The following is a 23,075-nucleotide window of genomic DNA, read 5'->3' on the forward strand; positions in this document are numbered from 1 at the left end:
TGGGTTAACGGCTGGAAGACTGCTTAATGGGATTGGAACTGGCATCTGATAAACATAGAAATAACCATAGTAATGGCAGGAGGCTCTGATTTTTTTTTTTTTTTTTTTTTGCAACTATAGGCAGCCTTACCTATTAACATTGACTATTCATAAGTTTTTTTTTCCTTTTTTCAATCTTTTTTTTTTATATCTTTTCCGTTTGAGAGGAAAACGGGGACTTGTGAAGACTTTGGTTTGCCTAGCCCTCTGGAGTAAATAATAAAAGTGGTCAATAGCTTGTTCACAAATGTATGGATTCTGCCGGAATTTTTTATCTTTTACATGTTGATCAATAAGATAGGAGATGATTTTTCCTAGGTTTTTTCTTGTCAAAATCTAGCGGATCTCTTCGGCGGCTCCTTCATTCGGAAATAATTCTTCCAATAATTCGATATCCGTCCCATGACAATCAATGTTAAGGAATAGTAACCCCTTTTTCTCTTGGGGGGGGGGGGGTTACGATGGTAACCATTTAACTCAGAAAACTAAAGAAGGAATTATGAAATAACATCAGTTAAGAAAGGCAATGGATAAACATAGAACATATAGTAAATTTAAAAACACAAATTAAAGTAAACAGTGAATGGAGGGATGAAAATTAGAACACATCTTCAAATTACAATTATGTCATAAAAGAAAGCAGAACGTAATTGTTGTAAACAAAGACGGTGGAAAACGTTAAGGTACAATTATAATAAAATGATGGGGTAAACAAAACAAAGGGACTTACTACTTGAATTAGCGAGAGAGAAATTTCGGCTACGATTTATGGGCGGAAATATATGGATCAAATTACAATGACGACAAATATCTATGAAGCAAGAAGATTGTGAAAAAATGATAAATAACTAAAATTTAACCCCGACCCCTTCCTTCTTCCTCAGTAGAATAAATATTAAGGTTCCTCCCTCCTCCATTTTTTCTTTTGTCATTTCATCCACAAGAAAATACAGTTCAATTTATTTCTACTGGTATCGTTAGTTCAAATACATTGTCAAAATCACTTTAATCACCTAGAGGAACCAACACCTACACCTGATATATGCGCCCAAGCTTAGAGCCTACATTGTGACAAATTCCAGTTCGAAAAAGAGTATTATCATCATTCATCAACCTTTCAAATGATTTTATATGTGCTTTAGTAATATTTACAACAAGCTGGACAGTATGCATTGGTCACGCATTAGGCCAACTTTTTTTATAAATTTCAAAAATAAAAGATAAAAAGTAAAAGCAAACTTTTTTTTCTCATAGAATACATTGACATACTAAACATATTTTTCTCAGATTTCTTTGTTGAAATCGCTTTTCATAATAAGTTCAAATATTAGTCCTCCTCCAACTTACAATAAATTCTCCACTTTGATATCAGATCCTTAATCATGAAATTTCAGACGTGCAAAGATAACATTCAGCGAAAAGTGTGCAAGACAACCAGAAATACATTGAATCCGTATCTTGGTATCTTATTTCTTGATTCTCAATGCATCCTGACCTTCAAAAGTGTGTTAATCGTAAGTTGTTTCAAATTTGGAGAGAAAAGGTTCTCACATGAAAATCCAGCTAAAACTGAAAGAAAATACCAATCTCTTACCAGCACAATCAGCTAAAGCTGTAACCTTTTTTTTTCTTCTTTCTAGAACCTGTAACTTCACTAAACTTGGAAGTTGTTACTTAGCAATCAGCAAGTGCAATTAGCTGATCAACCACAGTCGGGTCTGCAAGTGTACTAGTGTCCCCAAGCTCATCTAACTGCCTGGAAGCAATTTTCCTTAGAATTCTTCTCATTATTTTCCCACTTCTTGTCTTTGGAAGACCCGGTGCCCAATGTATCTTGTCTGGCGCTGCAAAAGCTCCAATCTGACATGTGAAATAAAAAGCTTCAGACAATGGTAAGAACTTCACGCAATCTCAAACACAAGGAGAATGCTAGTGTACATTCTGCAGTAAAAAAGTTATATGCTCATATTTATCAGATAAGCAGGGACTCAGGTCATGTATTAGCAGTGCTTTCTAACCTCCCCTTTTGTTTTCTGTTTTCTCCTTCTGTGTATGTACAAGGGTATGTATGTTCGAAACAAACAAAATAGGTATGTCCCCAAAGATTGGCGGTGGAGTTTTATGATTCCGTTGTACAAAAACAAAGGTGATATCCAGAACTGCAACAACTATAGGGTATCAAGTTGTTGAGTCACACTATAAAAGTTTGGGAGAGGGTGGTAGAGAAGAGAGTGAGGACAGATGTGTCTATCTCTGAGAACCAGTTTGGATTTATGCCGGGACAATCAACTACAAAAGCCATTTACCTTGTAAGATGATTGGTGGAGCAGTATAGGGAGAGAAAAAAGGACTTGCACATGGTGTTCATTGACCTTGAGAAGGCTTATGACAAAGTCCCGAGGAAGGTGCAATGGATATGTTTGGAGGTTAGCGATAGGTGCAATGGATATGTTTGGAGGTTGAAGTCCCGGTAGCGTACATTAGGGTGATTAATGACATGTACAAAGGTGCTAAGACTCGGGTCAGGACTGCGGGAGGAGACTCGGAATATTTCCCTGTGGAGATGGGGTTGCATCAAGGATCAGCCTTTAGCCCGTTTTTGTTTGCCCTAGCGTTGGATGTGCTGACGCGACACATACAAGGGAGGGTGCCATGGTGTATATTATTTGCTGATGACATAGTATTGATTGACGAGACGCAAGGGGGTGTTAACACTAGGTTGGAAGTTTGGAGTCAGACGCTGGAATCAGTTTCAAGTTGAGTAGGTCGAAAACTGAATACTTGGATTGAAAGATCAGTGATGAGAGGCCCGAGGAAGAAGTGGAAATAAAGATTGATACTCAAATAATTCCCAAAAGAGATAGTTTCAAGTATCTTGGGTCTATAATCCAAGGCGCCGGGAGATTGACGAGGATGTTACTCACTGCATTGGAGCGGGTTGGATGAGATCGAGGTTAGCTTCGGGGGTTTTATGCGACAAGAGTGTGCCACCTAAACTTAAGGGCAAATTCTACAGGGTGGTGGTTAAACCAGCTATGTTGTATGGAGTTGAATGTTGGCCCGTCAAGAAGTCTCATGTCCAAAAGATGAGCGTAGCTGAAATGAGGATGTTAAGATGGATGTGTGGACATACCAGGAAAGACAAGATTAGGAATGAAGTTATTAGGGACAAGATAGGAGTGGCATCCGTGGAAGACAAGTTGCGGGAATCGAGGCTGCAATAGTTTGGGCATGTGAGGAGGAGAGACATAGATGCCCTGGTCAGGAGGTGTGAGAGGTTGACCATGGCAGGCTTGAGGAAAGGCAGGGGTAGGCCAAAGAAATATTGGGGAGAGGTGATTAGGCAGGGCATATCGGTGCTTCATCTAACTGAGGACATGACTAGTGATAGGAAAGTGTGGAGGTCGAGGATTAAGGTGGTGGGTTGACAGGTAGTTGTGACTTTTTCCTAGGCTTACCAGTAGTAGTAATATTCTTATCGTTGGTTGAAAGATACTTTCTTCTAGTTTGTTAGTATATCTGGTACTTAGCTACCACGTCCATTGTTTTTTTAAAATTGCTACAAGAAATTGTTGCTCCCTGATTGTTACTATTTGATGCTACTTTTTCTCCCCTTCTATGGAAATTGTTGCTCCCTGATCGTTACTATTTAATGCTACTTTTTCTCCCCTTTTTCCTTGTTGTCTGTCGTCTCCCTCTTCTTTCTTTCTTCTCTCTCTTTCTTCTTCTTCTTCCCTTTTCTACCTCACCACCTTTTCTTGAGCTGAGGTAGGGGTAAGGTCTGCGTACACACTATCCTCCCCAGACCCCACTTGTGGAATTATACTGGGTTTGATGTTGTTGTTGTTGTTTTCTCCAAAAATCCAGTTCAACCAAATTTTCAAATACCTTACCCAATATCACGGGTTAAAATGTCAGACCGGTCAAGGAGATGACTACTAAAACCAACTACTACTTCAATACTAAACTCCGGAAAAAAAAGCAACAACAACAACAAAAAAAAAAGAATGTCCTTAAGTCTATCAACCAGACCGCATATTTGATACTAGTCTTAGTAAGCAGGTAAAAAGGATGCTATGGTCCTAAATACAACTTGAACACTTTGCAATGGAAAGGCGAGGCTCTTAAAGCTTGAAGATTGGCATGTACACTAACTCCATTAAACCTTGTGTAAGTAATAGCTTCAGTCCTATGGCTGGATTTTCTCTTCTTTTTCTTTCGTTTTCCATTAAGTTCTGAGAGTTTATGGACTTCCTATTTTGCCCCATTGGTTGATAGTAATCAAGTAGCATGTCTAATAAAGGGAAAAACAAACAATAAGCAAATATCGGATCACCAGAGAGGATGGAATAAATATACCTGGTTCCTAACAACCATCACAAGACTTTTTCGCAGGTCATCACTGTATGGAACACCTTCGACCAGAGTAACAAATGCATATATTCCCTGTCCTTTAACCTTTCAGGCAGACTCCAGAAGAACAGATTAGAGTAGAGAACGGAAACTTTCACATAAACTCAGATGAGAAGTAGAAACATGAAAATACCTCATGCTCTACACCAACCACAGCTGCTTCAGCACACTGAGGATGGGAAACTAGAGCAGATTCCACTTCAGCTGTGCCAATACGATGTCCACTGCATGTGTAAAAAATACTTCATACAATATACAAGTAGAACTACCAGTTCAACTAGGTACAATATAATAGTACCTGCAAAATACTCGCTTCCAATTGAATTTGCACTATTAAAGAATACTTCCAGCAAAAACGACACTTCAAATTTTCAAAATTGAAAGGAATTTGCTCAGTTCCCAGAAGGAATTTTCTTGTTCCTAACTTTTTTCAAACTCTAATTAGGTTCTGAAAACGTGAAAATTCATATGCAAACTATACCTCACATTAATCACATCATCTACTCTTCCAGTGAGCCAGCAGTAACCATCTTTGTCCCTGAAACAGAAGTTTGAACATTACAATGGAAAATCAGTCAAAACAGGTGCAAGAAATCAGAGAAGAAAAAGCAAATTATGTCTACAGATTCCCTTATGATAATGTATATAGACAACCAGGAATCCACTTTATTGAAAAATACCTGCTGCAGCCATCACCACTAAAATAATAGCCAGGGAAGGCACTAAAGTATGTGGCTTCATATCTTTCGTGATCCCCATAAAGTGTTCGAAATGCCCCAGGCCATGAACTTTTCACACACAGGTACCCGCTGCACTCACCTTCAATCTCAACACCTTTCTCGTCCACTATTACTGGCTGCATGATTTTAGAACATCATGACCATATGATGGACAAAAAGCAAAGACCAAATTTTGGAGGCTCTTCCTTGTTTCACATTATCAACAACAACAACAACAACGGCCTAGTGGAATCCCACATTATCATGATAAATAAAAGTACAAGCTCTGCATGACTCCAGTTTTAACTTTCCTTAAACATACAGTTATCATGTATTAAATCCTAAAGATATTCAGACATTCTAAAAGACGGTATTGCATGGCACGAGAGACACCGTCACATAATCTGCTAGACAGCAAACTCAATAATATCATTCCAACAATACCAAATGAAAGACTGGGTTCCAAATATACTTGGAGGTCTGTTATTATCCTAAGCAGGTACCTGGACTCCAAAGAAAGGAAAAGTAGCAGAACCAGGTTTCTGCGGCCATGCTCCTGGTAAAGGAGTAATCTAGAAAGAAATAATAAAGACTGAAGTAAGACATTCATTTTTATGTGAATGATAAAAATGATGAAAGCAGTAACTGAGATACCATGAAGCCACCGGTTTCTGTTTGCCACCATGTGTCAGATATGGGGCACCTTGCATCACCTACCACATTGAAAAACCACCTGCTCAAAGATGAACAAAAACTTGAAGAAAGCATGTCGTGGATGTTCTGATATTCAGGGAAAAATAGACAAGCAAAAGATCCATATGTATAGCTGACACCTCCATGCACTTGGATTGATAGGCTCCCCCACACTTCCAAGCACCCGTAAAGATTTGCGTGAATATCGAGAGACATGCTGAAAAGTCAAATGAACAGATACATATAAGTTATACGACTTGTATGTATTGATATTAAATAATTATCAATGTCTTAAATAGAAAAATAGGGAGTTTTACCTTTTCTTTTTAATGGAAAAAGTATTTTATTGATTGAATAGGAACAGCACGCAGACACGATGTACATATAAAGCATTAATATTTCATACCAAAGCAAAGCATGATTTACTATGAATAGCATCCAATCATGTGTAGTAACAAGAATACTAAGTGCTCTAAAAAAGTATAAAAATAAAAAGGTTCCTCCAACTTGTGCAAAATGTACTTTTAATTCCTCCGAATGCCCTCCTATTTCTCTCCTTTCACATGGCTCACTTGATTGCTAAAGCTGCTATTTCCCATACTCTTCTCCTCTGCCTCCTCCTTCAGAACTTCCATCCGGATTGATGGATTCTCACATCAACCATTCAACTCCAAGCATGTTCCATATGGTGCATTATAATTGGTATAAAATTGGGGAACTAAGTAGAGCAGATAATGAACATCTTCCTCTGCCTTCTTGCTCAAAAAACACCAGCTTATGCATAGAATTCTTCTCTCTAAAATCGTCTGCTCTTAGGATTGCTCTCCATGCAGCTGTTCATGCATGGGACACTTTTCCTGTAGCTTTCGGAATACAATGGGACAAGGGATACACAGGGATGAATAAGGAAAATTATTGTTCCACTCTTTTAGAAAGATTAAATTAAACGTTTCTTTCTTTCGTTCATTAAGTATCTTTCTTAGAGCATGTTTGGCCAAAGCTTCTGAGAGGTCAAAAACACTTTTTTAAGAATTTGGGGTGTTTGGCTACAATGGAGAAGTGTTTTTGAGCTTTAGCAGTTTTGGGAAGAAACTACAAATTCTAGCTTCTTTCATACGCAGAAAATTTATTTGTCAAGACTAAAATATCCTTACCAAAAATTTATATTTTTCAAATTTTCCCTCATTAATTTAATCTTTTCATTTCCCTTTTTGTTTCTAACATCCATTTGTTCTCTCTTTTTTATTTATTTCCACTGTACTTTTATTCACCTTCTCCAATTCCTTTTTGGAATAGTCGAAGACTCGCCCTCGTCGAGAAAAAGAAGAATGAATGAGGTACACATGAAGCACCAACTGACACAAGTAATCATCATCTTCCTCAAGTTCTCTACCGTTTAGACCACCCCTCGTGCAGTTAGCCAAGTGTAAAAGCACACCATTCTCGATACCCTAATGATCCTTACTGAGATATGTGGAAAAGCTAACTCTCCCTATCAGAAGCTCATTATAATAGGACTTAACAAAAAAGACAGCATTTTCCCCGCCCCAATCTCCATACATCTTCGCTATCTTGTGAAATTCTATGTTTGTGAAACAAATCGACCAAATTTTGAACTTCTTCACCTCCCAATCTTGCAAGTTCCTTCTGACCTAAAATCCCAAAGCACTTCTTCCCATTGTAGACTCTATAATTGTTGGACTGACATCTTCTTTTCGCATGAAATTCTAGCCATGTTTGAAAATGTGATTGTCAAGATGCTAACCACCTAAGTCCCTAAAAATTCATCCTCCTTCACTCACCTGACTAAATGAAACATTCCATAAACTTTTATGTTTGTGTAAGAGTTAAAGTAGTTTGTTGAGCTCCTCCATTACCCAATATTACAAATTTCTCCTCGATCTTTTTGTAGATTTGACCCACCATTGCAGCTTGTTGAGATATATATACAAGATTTCTCAGGAGCTTAACATAAAGTACAACTTCACACCACCGTTGTCTCTAGAAATAAATTCTTGTCACATTACATGCTTCGAGTTCAACATTTTGATTGGTTTACATAGCCCTTCATTATATAGTTCCATAGAGAGACTTTCCTAACCCTCTTGCTACGACCACTAGTACAGTAAGGACATGCAATAGGCAGGGATGACAAATAAGGTGCTCTTAACCAACACTTCTTGCTCGTCTTCTTACCAAGTATTTTTTAATCCAACTTGCTAGCTTCTTTTCAATTCTCGCAATGGATGGACTTCATGTTGCTCATTCCTTATGCTTTGCTCCTAGTAGTCCTATTTAAGTTGTAGGAAGAGATCCCACCCTACAACCGAGTAGTTCTGCTAGTGCTTCAATAATTACTGTGATGTTTAACGGACCTATATTTCTTTGAAAATCTTTAATCCATAGAGTGTCTCAAACCATAAAATAGATTCCTCAAGTGCCTGAGTTAATTCATGTCGACATCACGAAATACAAGGAAATCATTGGCGAAGAACATGTGAGAAACTTGGACATCATCTCTATTCCATGGTGAAGCTGAGAAATCCCTCGAGAAACCCACTATTATTGCTTTATCTTCGTCTTGCTAAATATCTCCCCAGACAAAATAAATAATATGGGTGATAAAGGGGTGTGTGGATCCGCCTGCGCACCTTGACTATTCCACTGGGTACTTGCTACCTCCTTTTCCACCCAAAAACTCCTATTAATTGTGTTGGTATCTCTTCCTTCTTGTTTTTTTTCTAAACACACAAGACTCAGACCTCACTCCTTTATCCCACATTTATGATGTTTCTCTTTTTCGGATAATCATCTCCCTTTCCTCCTACTATAATATTTTATCTTCAATGTATAACAACTCCTTTTAACCCCTCGCATTCCTACTAGTGTATCTATCTCATCGAAAAATTTAAACTATTAGATATGACATACTTTTATTTACTTAATTATGTTAACGCATCCCCTCACATGCAAGTCTAATTTCTTTTCATAGGATTAACATACGCACGTTATGGACGACGACAATGAGATTTTAAAAAGACCTACATCGACTGCAACACTATATTGAATTATGTGACTTCTCCATCTAAAAGATTAAGCTTAGAGATTGCAACTTTCTTTCATGGGGTAAGGTAAATTTCATTAATAAAGTGCTAAGGAAGTACTGCAAACTAAAGACAAAAGATTACTAACATATATGTTGCCATTTCATTCCCACCAATTCCAACGCAAAATATTAACTATAGAAACATGTTGGCCTTGGCCTTTGTTAAAGAATAAATGTAGGCATATTTCTTGTAATATACATGACAGCAAAGCTATAGGGATTTGATTGCAGATATACAGGATTTTCCTTTTCAGATTCTTTCCATATTAGGACACTCTCTCTCTCTCTCTCTCTCAAAATATTAACTATAGAGGCCTTTGTTAAAGAATAATGTAGTCATATTTCTTATAATATACATGATAGCAAAACTATACAGATTTGATAGCAGATATATAGGATTTTACTTTTCTGGTTCTTTCCATAGTTAGGACACTCTGTCTCTCTTTATATATATATACACACACACACAAACACACACACACACACACATATACATATATATATATATATATATATATATATATGTACGTATGTATCTATTATTATTTCATGGAATAATATATCAATTATGTCTATTCCATGGAATCAAAGCGGATCGTTTACTTTCCCGGAGTGAGTCGGGAAAATCGCTGGAAGAGTGACTTAGTTTCGAACAAAATCAGGTACTTTGGAAGGAAATTGGGAATTGAAATTTTGTTGTCACCACCTACATAGAGAGGGCCTCGCACCCCTGATCTACAGAACCCTAGATTTCGGTGGCCGACAAAGACGAGAGTGAGTGTCATGCACCGGCGAAATATTTACCGGTAGTTGTGTAGTGGCATCGCGTGCATTGCCAGAAATTAATTTTGTTCGATGTTCGAGCATCACCTCGACATCTCCGGTTAGAAGTTGGTGCAAGCTTGTTCGATAGGTTTCGTTTGGGGAGAGTTTTGACAATTTCCAAGTTATATCCTTCTCGATTTGTCATCTTATGTTCTCCAATCTGATCTTTTGTGGCTATAAATTCGATTTTTGTTGCTTGGAATTAGTTTGTTCAATATGTTCTCTTCTGTTGTGTGAGAGTTGTTGTATTAATGGTTTAGTGGTCTGATTTGATTATTGTCTGAGGGTTGTGAGCTTTGTTGATCCAGTTTGCTTCATTTCTAACGTCGTTCTGAAGTTTCTGACGTATCTGTGGTTGCTCCCAAATCATTTGGGCACGCTTGCGGAGACTAATCTCATCCCAGATTCTTTGCTTCTGGCTCAGAACTTTCCCCTTGACTTATGTCGTTGAGTTGGTTGTATACTGGTTTGAAGCCATCTATTTTGTGGAGTTGTATCTCCTTTTCTATTCTGAATTTTGTTAATTGGAAAATGACAGTTGGAAGAGGAAATAAGCCTTATGTTATTACTGTTGCCTCGAATCTATCATTTAAAAAAATATTGGTTTCGGTGGATGAGTTTGCAAAGGTCTCTCAGTATCGAGAATCACTTAAGGAATCCACTACAGTTACTACCCTTGTTGAGTTAGGAAAAACATATCTTATCTCCTCCTATTCAAATAAATGGGTGATTGATTAAGCTGCCACTAATCACATGACAGGTAATCCCAATACCTTTTCCACATTTCAATCACACAAAGCACCATCTCCTGTGATTATAGCTGATGGGGGATCTGGAACTGTTAGACTAACCTCATCTATTACTCTGTCGTCTGTGTCAGGTCTTTGTATAGCTTGAAGTAGAGTCCCTAACTTGGTTTGGCAAGTTCAGTGATATAGTTCAAGAGTTTGGGATGAAAATGAGCAAATATGACCACTCAGTCTTATATCTGCAATTAATAGCAGGGGCTATCCTCCTTGTTGTATATGTTGATGATATTGTCATCAATGCGGGAATCTCTTCCCTCAAGTCTTTCCTGCATACTAGATTTCATATGTTGAACGATTTGAGCCCGTTAAAATATTTTTCTCCAGACCTCACTTGTGGGATTTTACTAGGTTGTTCTTGTTGTTATAGAAGTAAATAGAAGCAAGAAAGGAATTCTTCTGTCTCGGAGAAAGTATATTTTTGACCTACTTGCAGAAACTGGAAAGTTGGCAGCCAAACCCTGCAGTACTCCAATGGTCCCTAATCTGCATCTTATGAAAGATGATGGCGATCTTTTTGATGATCCACAGAGATAGGAGGTTAGTTGGAAAGTTAAACTATCTCACTATGACTCGTCCCAATATTGCTTTTGTTGCAAGTGTTGTTAGCTAGTTCATGTCCGCACCTATGGTCAAACATTGGGAAGCTTTGGAGCAATTCTGTTACTTGAAATGAGCTCCTAGACTTGGCATATTGTATAGCAATCATGGCCATACTCGTGTTGAGTGTTTCACAGATGCTGACTGGGCTGGATCCAAAATTGATATAAGATCTATTACACGAAACATCATACACCATCAAAACTCTGGTGTGATAATCAAGCTCAAGCATCATACACCAGCAAAACTCTGGTGTGATAATCAAGCTGCTCTTCATATTGCCTCAAATCCGGTGTATCATGAAAGAACTAAACATATTGAGGTTAGAAACTATAGGGATTTGATAGCAAATCTATAGGATTTTCCTTTTCAAATTTTTTCCAAAGTTAAGATTCTCTATACATGTATATATATATATATATATATATGTATGGAATAATATATCAACTATTACCCCATACCTTGTTCTATTACAACCTTTAAAATATCCCTTATTTCTTAGTAACCCGATAGTTAACATGACACATCGAGGGATGGTTTTTCAGATCAAAAATGGTAAAAGGATTGAGAAGGCAAGAAGAGGTGAGATGAGTTGTTGTAGACATAACCAAGTAAATAAAAGTTTGCAAGGTTTAACTCCTCTTTGGCATAAAGCCATAAACTATGTTTGAAACATCAGCTTCTTAAGTTGTATCTTTTTTTTCTTAATTTCATTATGGAAAAACACTCAATAAGAGTTTTCTAGGAGTTTTACCAAAAGAAAACATTTATTTTCTCTATACGTTAATGAAGTTAGGCATAAAAGATGAGCCCATTTACTTAAGATATACCCTCAGGTTTTCAGGCATGCTCTACATGATACCCCAACAGGACTTAAGCTCTTCTACAAAGCCAAGGGGTGTTTTCCGTTTGCCTAGCCACTAGGCCAGCTCTATAATCATCCGTTAAAACAATGGTTATTCTAACTGCATACAACGAAAAAATACGATAGAAGAATTGAATAACAACCAGCTAGATATAGGTGAAAATAAGTAGATGTATCCTTGCCTCATCTCCCTCACGCATCAGAGACCTCACCAGAGTGGGAGCTGTATAAAATATTGAAACCTTAAACTTATCAACAATATCCCAACAACGTCCAGCATCTGGATAACTTGGGGCCTACAAAATCAAAATAACAATGTCAGAAAGAAGATGCTAGTCAAGTGCAACCCTGCTTTCACAAGGTTCACATTTTTTTTATCAAACTTCTAAACAAATTAGAAAGCTTCACTCATTTCAACAATGACCAACATCTAAACATAAGAATGAGTGGAAGACTATTTGATTAGAGCTAACAGAATTGCATAAGGGATCGAACCAATATTGCAAGGACACAGATCTAGCAATGGACATGGGACACAAGAAACTTATGAAATTAAGGGAGAACCGATTATGACGCCAATAAGAAGGAATTGGTGAAAATGTATCCCCATCAGTGAAAATTTCAAAAGACAACATAGGTAGAGACAATCCATAAATTATTAAAACCATCAACTCATATACTGGAAGTCCTTTTTTTATAAGGTAAATACTTTTATTAATGATGGGGAAACCCTGTATAAAAAAAGGAAATGCCAAAACATAGAAAGTCTACACCAAAATATGGTTCTCTATGAAAGAAATCCAATCTTCTGTATAAGTGGGGACCTCATGGGTACACCCAAAGGAAACTAGAAACAAAAGAATACTTTGCAATTTACAAAATCTTGGTCTACCCCTTCAAATGCCCTTCTATTTCTCTCTTTCCAAATGACCCACATGATAGCTGGTGGAGCAACATCTCAAGCCCTTTGTCTTCTCCTCCCCCTTTATTTCAATTTATATGACACACTCCACAAATTATTAACATTAAAATACATACTCCCTCCGTTCCAATTTATGTGACACACTTTCGTTATCAGTCCGTTCCAAAAAAATGACATGTTTCTATATTTGGAAACAATTTTACTTTAAACTTTTCATTTACCCTTAATGAGAAGCTTTTATAGTCGCACAAATTGAAAGCCCAACAAAAGCTTTTATCCTTTGAGCTTTTAAGACCACAAGTTTTAGAAATCTTCTTTTTTTCTTAAACTTTTTGTCGAGTCAAACTATGTCACATAAATTAAAATGGAGGAAGTATATCCTGCTTCTTTTCTTCTATAATGCAAACAACGCATTTAATAATCCTTCTATCCATTTTATGTGATACTTTTTTTTTAGTCAGTTCCCAAAAGAATGACTCCATTCTCTTTTCTAGAAGCCATTTAATCTTATTTTTGATAACCAAGATGTTCCCACAGCCAATGGCGCACTGTTCAAAACTCAATAGATAACGGACCCACCCTTCTATACTTAATATCAACCTTTTGTTTGTGAAAACTATTCAATCTTAATATTCACATTTTACCCTTGATGACATGACTTGTTGGGGACCCATTTAATATAAAGTTCATCTATTATAAGGGAGAAAAATGAAAAAACATGTGGAACTTTAACCACCACTTGGTACTTTGCATAACTTTGGCTTACACATCAAAGGCCTTCTTTACTTTCTTATGTTCCACTCCAGTCAATTACCTTCACATAAGATGGGGCGGAAGAAGTATCAAAGTACCAGAAAAATTATAACATCACGAAAAGTTCTATATTAATTTTTTAGACAACATTGACCCACTTTTTCAAATTTGGGTACATTTACGTTTTCTGCTTTATATTAATAAAACATTACTTGCTTATTCAAGTTTGTTCTCGATGTTTTTAATTGAGCAAGGGAATGGATGGGGTAACTGAGTAACTTTAAGAAACTTGAAAGGGGAACACTAGATTTAGACTTTCAGTTGAATAGCCTATGTTTAATATCAATTTCTTGAAATGATTATCTGAAACTTGTGAGCTGAGAATATACTTTTAAACCATAGTTCTTCGCATAACGGTTAGTCCCTAAAACATCTTATCTCAAAATCCGTAGAAATATAGGTTATTGGATAGAACACATAGATTCACAATAGGCATAGGAATATGTAGTATATGGGTACTTGTGACTCTAGCGCAACACTACATGACTTCAAATTTAAGTAAGAACGTAGTAAAGATCCAATGAACTATAAAGTCAACTTATGATCCTAGGTTTCTTTAAGAGCAATATAATTCTAGTCTTAATTCTTTATTCTTTTCTTAAAAGTTCTATTCATTTTGGATTTCATCTGATTTGGAAGTCTACGATTCACAGAGAGGAAGTTCTTCCTACCTCAATAAAATCTACGATTGATTCAAAATCTGTCATGATTTAAGCAATTAGGGATCATATAACTAGGTCCTACACACGTCAATATGTTACTACAACAACAACAACAATATACCCAGTATCCACATAGTGGGGTCTGGGGAGGGCAGTGTGTACGCAGACCTTACCCCTACCTTGTGGAGGTAGAGAGGTTGTTTCAAATAGACCCTCAGCTCAGACAAGCATAGGTACCCCAATAATAACAAGAAACAAGATGGGACAACACCAAAAAATCATGTAAAAGCAGCATGCATAACAAGATAGTAAGATGATCGAAATGCAACAAGCCTACTACCAACCAAATGCGAGAGTACGAACTAACACTACCGGTATGAATGATCAAGACTACCTAACCTACTATCCTAATCTTCAACCTCCACACCTTCCTATCACGGGTCATGTCCTCGGTCAGTTGTAGTTGCGTCATGTCATGCCTAATCACCTCACCCCAACTCTTCTTCGGCCTACCTCTACCTCTCCTAAGGCCCTCCAATGTCAACCTCTCGCACCTCCTTACCGGGGCGTTTGTGCTTCTCCTCCTCACAAGTCCAAACCATCTAAGTCATGCTTCCCACATCTTGTCCTCAATAGGGGTCACACCCACCTTGTCCCGAATAACTTCATTCCTAATCTTATCTAATCTGGTGTACCCGCACATCCATCTCAACATCCTCATCTCGCGTCAATATGTTATTGTTTATTGGAATTACATTTACTTTCTTTTAAGTGCTATAAACTTTTTCTGCCATCGTACTATTTTTGGGGATTTGCTTCTATTAAATACATGATGATTGAAGCCAATTTTGGTCTCAAACAAAGTTAGGTTTTACATGATTTGGATACTTCAAAATCACGAGAATTGATACTTCACTCTTCTTTTTGTAAGGTAATGGTTAATACTTTACTCACCATTATCTTACTTGTTAAGATAAGTGTACTTGCCATGTAAAATTTGCAAAATTAACCTCTAAACTTGCTTTTGTTCGACTACTGGTTCACACTCTTCAACTTCTAAAAGAAAGAAAATCACACAGTTTTTTAGCAACACCAATCTAGCACTCATCAGACTAAAAGGCAGATTCCACAGTTCTGACGCAAAGGTATAATATAATAGTAGATCACTGATCACTTCTCCGATTCCTTTTGAATATGAACCAAGTTCACAAAAAGAAAAGGTAAAAATTTACGCTGACGCATTATTGCTATTGCTCCTTTCTTTTTTTCTTTTTATTTATTTATAAGTATTTTATTACTAGTATTTTACTTACATAAGACCATTTTGTTTACATTATAGAAAAAGAAGGAGAAGGCTATTTCCCCGCATTCATTCATGATTGAGTATTCTATTTTGATTTTGTATGTATTTAAAATTGTCGAAATATGACTTGTTTCTCTTGTTTCTAATGTCATTATTATTGTCAATTTTGATAACCGTTTTATGCTGATGTATTAAGCAAGCCTGTTAACATATATTCTCACTCTTACTAGGATTTCAGCAGTAAGAATCACGCTCCAAGCAGCTGTGACATAAAAAGGGCAACGCTTGGCTATGAAGAAGGATCTTGCACCATGTGTATCCAGAAGGGTTTTAATATCACAAGTAGCAACACATTCCACTGAAGCGTCAAACCCCTGCTCAGATTGCTAGTGATCCGTCTTACAACATCAGCCACCAATGCCTCCTTACAAGTATTAATACCAAACAGCTAATTGAACTTAACCTTCAAAGCACTCCCCTCACACAACCAATGATCCCAGAAAAGAATTCTCCATCCATATTTGTTCCCCGGTAGAGCTCCATTGAAGATTTTGATCTTCCTCGCCCCTAATCCTTTTCTCTAATTGGAAAAGTTACTTAGTTTCAAGCAATAAGGTGGGATTTTTGTCACCTTCACCATCATCCTAGAAGAAATCCCTTTGCAGGCACTCTATATCCCAAGAGAATGTATGAAGAATAAGTTGTAATGCACGAATTAAATAGGATATCTGAAACGGAATACTATGGGAGTGCTATACAATAGAAAAATACCTACCAAAATAAAAGGCAACCTTTATAAAGTGATTGTGAGACCAACAATGTTATGCGGGAGTGAGTGTTTAGCCTCTAACGTCCAATATATCTTTTCGTAGAAATGTGAATATTAAGATGGATATGCACTAATACAAGATTAGAAACGATTAGATTCTAGAGAAGATATCTGTAGCAGACTTGGAGGATAAAGTGATCGGTCGCTTGAGATAGTTAGCCATAAACTTCCAAAGCACCGTCTTGAAGGTAGAATGCTATGACAATTGAAGTTGTTAAAGGAGGACAAGGTAGACCTAACATCATCATCATCAGTCTTTTTTGTATATTTAGATATTTGCATGCCAGTAAAAGGTTAAAGAACCTCTTCTTTCTTTTTCTGGAAAAAGAAAAAAAAGGTTAAAGAACCTGTAGAGTTTAGAAACCCTAATTTGTCTTAAACAACACATTATTGAGTATTGAACGACATGGGTCCACATTGAGCAAAATGTATGGTAGGGATTCATATAATTAAATTTTAACTAGCTTGGGCTTGACTTAACTGTCATCCATTGTCTACTTCAAATTTATATGGATAAGACTATCAAAAAAAGAAACCGCAAGATTGGGTGTGTTCCAACTTGTATAGAAGATTGTTTGTAGTTCATAGAGAATCTATTATGTTGTAGATACCTACTTTCTGGCAAGCTGCTTGTATATGTAGATTTTCTCATTATTAATAAATTGCCTTATAAAAAAAATGAAAATGCAGGAGAAGAAGAAAATTAGAATTTAATTATTCAAACTTGCCCTTTATTAACTACCTTTGCTAAATGCTTTCACTTAATCAAGCTATATTTGGACCAGCAGATGATGTTTGGTAATAATAAAATAAATACCCCTTCAAAAATCACAACAGTTGCTCCATTTAGCAAAGGTCCATAGGTTACATAGCTATGCCCAGTTATCCAACCACAGTCAGCTGTACACCTACACATAGTAAAAAGAATCCAGGGAAAACATATTTCAAGAAATTTGACCTAGTATTAGAATAATGAAGAGAAGTATAGAAGAAAGAGCTGTCTTGGAAGTACCAATATATGTCTGTAGGCTTGTAGTCAAATGCATATTTGAATGTTGTAGCAGTGTACACCATATATCCTCCCGTTGTATGCAGGACACCCTTTACACAAACTGGAGAATATAAGACACTAAACATGTGAAAAAAAGAGTGCAAATCTAGGAAGCATGAAACCTTAGGCTTTCCGGTACTCCCGCTGGTGTAAAGCAGGAAAAGTGGATCTTCTGCGTCAACCCACTCCACATCACATGTAACTGGATATTTCGGTATAACATCCTGGAACCACACAAGCAAGTTGGACCCGACTGATCAATAAGAAGTGAAATCCATAAGGACTACATACAAGACCTTAGCCTATAAGATGATGGACAGCAAGATTAAATAGGTCTTAAAATTTACTGTATGGTCCATATATACAACTGTCATGTACCATTGGACTACAGGGTAAGGTAAATTCACAAGACACATATAAGGAGAAGAGATGTCAACCAGAAATACTAGCCGAGAAACCCAAACTAACTGTGTTCATTAACAAAATCCATAATTACTTGGATACATCTGACCAAGCAACCATGCTCATTAACAAAATCAGAGTTCTGTACATACATCTTGCAAGCAATAACTCTTTTGAACATCAATGAAAATCGACATCACTATTAGAAAAATAAAAATATTTAACATGAATCCTGATTATGAGAAGAAAAATTAAATAAATAAGAAAAGGCGTGTCAGACAGAGCTCTGCAATTACAGAAGCTTCAAAATTATAGGTATCAATTCTTTAATTGAACCCGTATTTCAGAAAGTGCATGTGTTGCCAACCTGCCACCAAATGTCTCGCCCCTTGATCCATTTAGTCATTTCCTTTTTCATTGCTGATTCATTTTCATATGTCAAACACACATCTGCAAGGTGCAATAAGAAATAAAGATGGAAATCAATATACCATATCATCGTCATTACCAAAATAAAATAAAAGTGCAAGTAAAAGATAAAAACAATAATAGTAACAAATAGAAGTTCTCTACCAAGTCTAAAACCTATTCCCAATTAGTATGATGCAAAATGATTTAGCAAAAAAAAACCATTTCAAAAAAGAAAATAGCAAACAAAAACAAGTACCAGTAATCAGTTTGGAATCACTTTATAATCCTCGATTCTTTTTTATGAGGTAAATAATTTTATTAGTAATAGTTCTCAATCTAACTTATCACTTTGCATTGCTTGCTTCCTTTATATTTAACAACTTCCCTTTCCTTTATTAAAAATATATAACTTCCCTCTCACGTATGTACAGATTAATGAAGCTGTAAAATCAAAGTTTAGGCCGCAAACTGAAATCATACCCAATCCAAGACGGACACCATAGTGTTTACGCCACCCAAACAGTAGTCCAACACTTATTCTTAATAATTTTTCACAATGAACATAATAATTTATCGGTGTCATGGGGTAACCCCTGCATACAAGTATACAAAGAGCAAAGAACCCTACACAAGTACATGATTTTCACGAAGCACCCATTTATAGCATGTATGTACGCAGGGCAATTAAGCAACAAATGGTCAAACGCTCTGTATTCTTGTACATGAAGTACCAACTAATGCAAATTGTCCCTCTCCTCAAGTTTTCAGCTGAGTGGCTCCTTACTTTAATATCAAAGCAAATAATGACACTCTTAGTCGAAGCTCTAGGATCCCATATCGAAACATGAGAAAAAATTTCCCCGTTTTCCCTCCCGAGTACTCTGCTACAGAAAGACTTAACTATGAACATGCCCTCTCTTTGTTCCCTATCTCCAACTTTTGTTGTCATTGTCCATAAGTGATCTGCTTGTAAAATAATTCCACGAACCTGCTGAGTTAAAATCGCTCACTTTTGCAAATTCTTTCCAAAACTTAGGTCTCCACCATATTCCTTTACATATATAGTTTGTATTGCCATTCAACAACAACAATAGAACCAATAGTTTCCCACAAGTGGCGTTTGGGGAGGGTAAGATGTACGCAACCTTACCCCTACCCCTGGAAGGGCAGAGAGATTGTTTCCGATAAACCCTCGGCTAGAGAACGACTGAAGGAGGAGGAGTTGTTCTTTCAATAAGTTATTTAAATTCTATCATAATAGCATCCAGAGGATGCAGCTCAACAAAAACTGGGTGGTTCGGGTTCCTAAACAATACTCAAGGAACCAACAAAATCAAGAAGTTGATGTACATCATGTTTTGATGAGGGAGTTGATGTACATTTACAATATTCAGTTTATCCAGCTAAACAAATGCAATAAACACCAAGATTTTACAGATGATATGGAGGTGAAGGTTCCTTCAAAGCATCTCAAATCTCCCTCCCTGCAAAGCATCCAAGAAAATACAACCTGGTATGGTCTGCCATAGTTTTTAATAGGCTTCTCTACCCTCCAGCAGCACCCACTGATGAAGGTAGCCTTTCCAGTGGATGGTGTCACCCAGTGCATTCCAAAAAGGTTCATGAGCATATTCCAGAGGTTTCTTGCCACAGGCAGAGTTTGCTACCACATATAAATGTTTATAATCTGTTTCGTGTTTCTTTTAGCAGTTTGAAGTGCTCACAGTGATATCTTTATCTCTGTGTTGATGTTCAATAATTTGGTCTTATTTACTCCTTCATTAATGAGGCCTAATGTAAAGCAAATTATGAATACCCCCTTAAGCCTCTTCACAAGTAATGATTGTTAGGAAGAATATTCTACTGTCATTGCCACTTATTTGCTCTCTATTCTTCTTTAGTAATCTTCCCATCCAATGTTTGCATCCTTCTTAATGATAAACCAAGAGAAATGAACAATGCAAGATCAAATGGGTAATGGCACATAAAGCAACCAACCTTGGGGGGGCTAATACAGCTTGCTACTCCAAATTACCAATAGTCTGCCATATGTGGCCATGAATCTACAACATAGTATGATTTTCTACAAACGACAACCAATCTTCTATACACACTGGAACCTCATGGGTGCACCAAAAGAAACTAGGAACGAAAGGTTATCCCTCAAAAGTGCATAGTTGTTCTTTATCCCATCAAAAGCTCCTATGTTTCTTTCCTTCCACAATACCCACAAAAGTGCTAGTAAGACAACATTTCATGCTTTTGAGACGACAATTTGATTTACTAAAAGACAAGCGAGTTGCTAACTGCTCAACTGTGAAGTGGGTAGCACATCACTGGGGTTTTTTTTTTTTGGGGGGGGGGGTGGGGTGGGGGTGGGGGGGAATGGGGATTTTGTGTTAACAAGATCTTGGACTGGTGCAATTACTTCCTGCACCATGAAAGTCTACTTTGTTCATTTACCAGAAATAAAATAAAGAAATTTGGTGCATTTTAAAATCTTCTCACCTGTATTGATGCCATTTTGAGCAGATTCCATAAGGGCTCTATCAACAATTTCTTTGAGATAAATGATCTTGGACCCCCTCATAACAGCATTGCACGTTATGACGACCTTCGGTCTGCAATCCATGATTCTTTGAGCAAGAGATTCAGCTGAGAACCCAGCAAACACAACCTGATATATAAAACAACCTGGATTACGATGTTTCCTACCCTATGTATCTGGTTGTTCAGATTTGGTGAAAGGGATTTAAGAAGGAAAAGGAAGAAATGAAATGGTGTTGGCTCAAATTAAAGGTCACAGTTCCCTTAAGAGTCAATTTGACTATTCTTTGGAGTAAAATTCGAAGATAATTCATGTGTGTCTTAAGATAAATATAAGCATTGCAATGCAAAGCTGAAAAGAAAGCTTGAAAAAGAATCCAGAATTAGATGAAAACACAAGTCAAAAAGATGATGATGAAGATTTAACTCACGAAGGGGAACAACAATATTCAATTTGAAATAAAAGAGAATATAAACTAGGCTAACTATTACCGAGTGAACGGCACCAATACGAGCACAAGCAAGCATCGCAATTGGTAGCTCCATAAGCATGGGTAAGTAAATGACAACTGCATCACCCTTGCGAACTCCAATATCTTTCAAGTAATTTGCTAGCTGGTTAAAAAGAATATTAGAAACTTGTACCATATTTTTGCTCACTATTGTATAAGCGGAAATATAAAATATAAGCCTTGTATGAGGAGCAGTAAAAAAAAATGCAAAAGCAAACCTGGCAAACTCTAGCCAAGAGTTGATTGTAAGTCAAAGAACTATCAAGACCAGGTTCATTTCCTTCCCAGTAAATAGCAATTTTGTCACCATTTCCAGATTCTATGTTTCTATCCAAGCAGTTGTAGCAGATGTTTGTCATTCCACCCTTGAACCACTGTTAAGAAAGACAAAAGTTGGTAACAAGCTTTTGAGAGATGAATAAACGGATAAGTCACTGACCTCGATCTGGATTTTCCCCTTTCGAATATCAAGATTCTCAAAGTAGACCTGTTGGCCCCATTTCTCTCTCCAGTAGAACTCTGATGCAATGTCGGACCAGAATCCGGCGGGATCCTGGACTCGAGCTGCTAGCTTCTCTAAAGAGTGGAAGCAAAATTTGGAGATAGTGCGGAGCTATCTTGTCAAGGCTCAAAAGCGGATGAAGAGGCATGCTGATCAGAATCGTCGCTTTGTTGAATACCAAGTAGGAGACAAAGTGATGGTCAAAATTCCAAAACGTTACTTATTTGCAGGGGTCCATGACCCTCGCCTATTGCAAAAATATATTGGACCCTTGTCCATTGAAAGGCGTATTGGGAAAGTTGCATACCGGGTGGATACCCCAGCTTGGTGGAAAATTCATCCTGTTTTTCATGTCAGCCTCCTGAAACCTTTTCGGGAAGATACAGAGGATCCTTCAAGGAGCCAGCTCACAATACCCAGTATTCGAGGGCCCAATTCAACCGGGAAAAGGCGTGTTGAAGCTATCCTTGATGATAGAGTGATTCATGCCTCAAGGAAAGATCACCAGGAGTTCTTGGTGAAATGGCAGGGCTGTGATACAGAGGAGAACACTTGGGAGAGGGGAACAAACCTCAAAGCCTACAAGAGCCTAATTGAAGATTATCTTGCAAGTAAGGCGCCGAGGACGTCGCCAACTCAGGTGGGGGAGAATGTCATGGGCGGCTTTCCAGCCGTGCCCCATGACCCCTTGGGCGCGCCCCGTGGCGTCCTAGCAAGCCTTCCAATGCCTAGCGCCACGGACGGCCCCGTGGTCTTGGCCGCGCCAAGTGACAAGCGCGCATGTGCCTCTGTTACCCCACCGATATCCCTCGCCAGCGCCCAACCGCACGCAGATGCCAACAGCGCCGCGCGCGCAGACCCTGATGCCAAAGACTATGCTGCTGACAACGGACTTGTTTCTGCCTTATGGCAAACTAAGTCTTTTTCATTGTAAATATAGAGTAGTTTTATTTCATGTACTTCCATTATGTTTCTCTAGCTTAATCAAGTCTAGTCTTGTAGCTTTGGATTATTTTTTTTAAGCATTATTAGGGGGATCAAGCAATCAAACTTTC

At 37.5% G+C, this 23,075-nt stretch overlaps 1 protein-coding gene across 1 annotated transcript; it reads right to left on the reverse strand.

Moving 5' to 3' along the window:
• Positions 1-1,121: 1,121 nt before the first annotated feature.
• Positions 1,122-22,372, reverse strand: LOC107773513 (acetyl-coenzyme A synthetase, chloroplastic/glyoxysomal-like). The gene is made up of 18 exons (XM_075249019.1): positions 22,339-22,372; positions 21,958-22,094; positions 21,737-21,892; positions 21,499-21,621; positions 20,968-21,136; positions 18,416-18,498; positions 17,769-17,870; positions 17,608-17,696; positions 17,413-17,503; positions 12,249-12,362; positions 6,005-6,081; positions 5,826-5,904; positions 5,675-5,743; positions 5,133-5,308; positions 4,934-4,990; positions 4,586-4,676; positions 4,399-4,497; positions 1,122-1,899 (listed from the first exon to the last, which is right to left on the reverse strand). Exons 1-18 carry the CDS (start codon positions 22,370-22,372, stop codon positions 1,714-1,716), a joined length of 1,932 nt encoding a protein of 643 aa, XP_075105120.1. The 3' UTR covers positions 1,122-1,713.
• Between the last annotated feature and the right edge of the window lie 703 nt (positions 22,373-23,075).

This window comes from Nicotiana tabacum, chromosome 3, assembly GCF_000715075.1.
Source record: "Nicotiana tabacum cultivar K326 chromosome 3, ASM71507v2, whole genome shotgun sequence".
In the NCBI taxonomy this organism is placed as follows: domain Eukaryota; kingdom Viridiplantae; phylum Streptophyta; class Magnoliopsida; order Solanales; family Solanaceae; genus Nicotiana; species Nicotiana tabacum.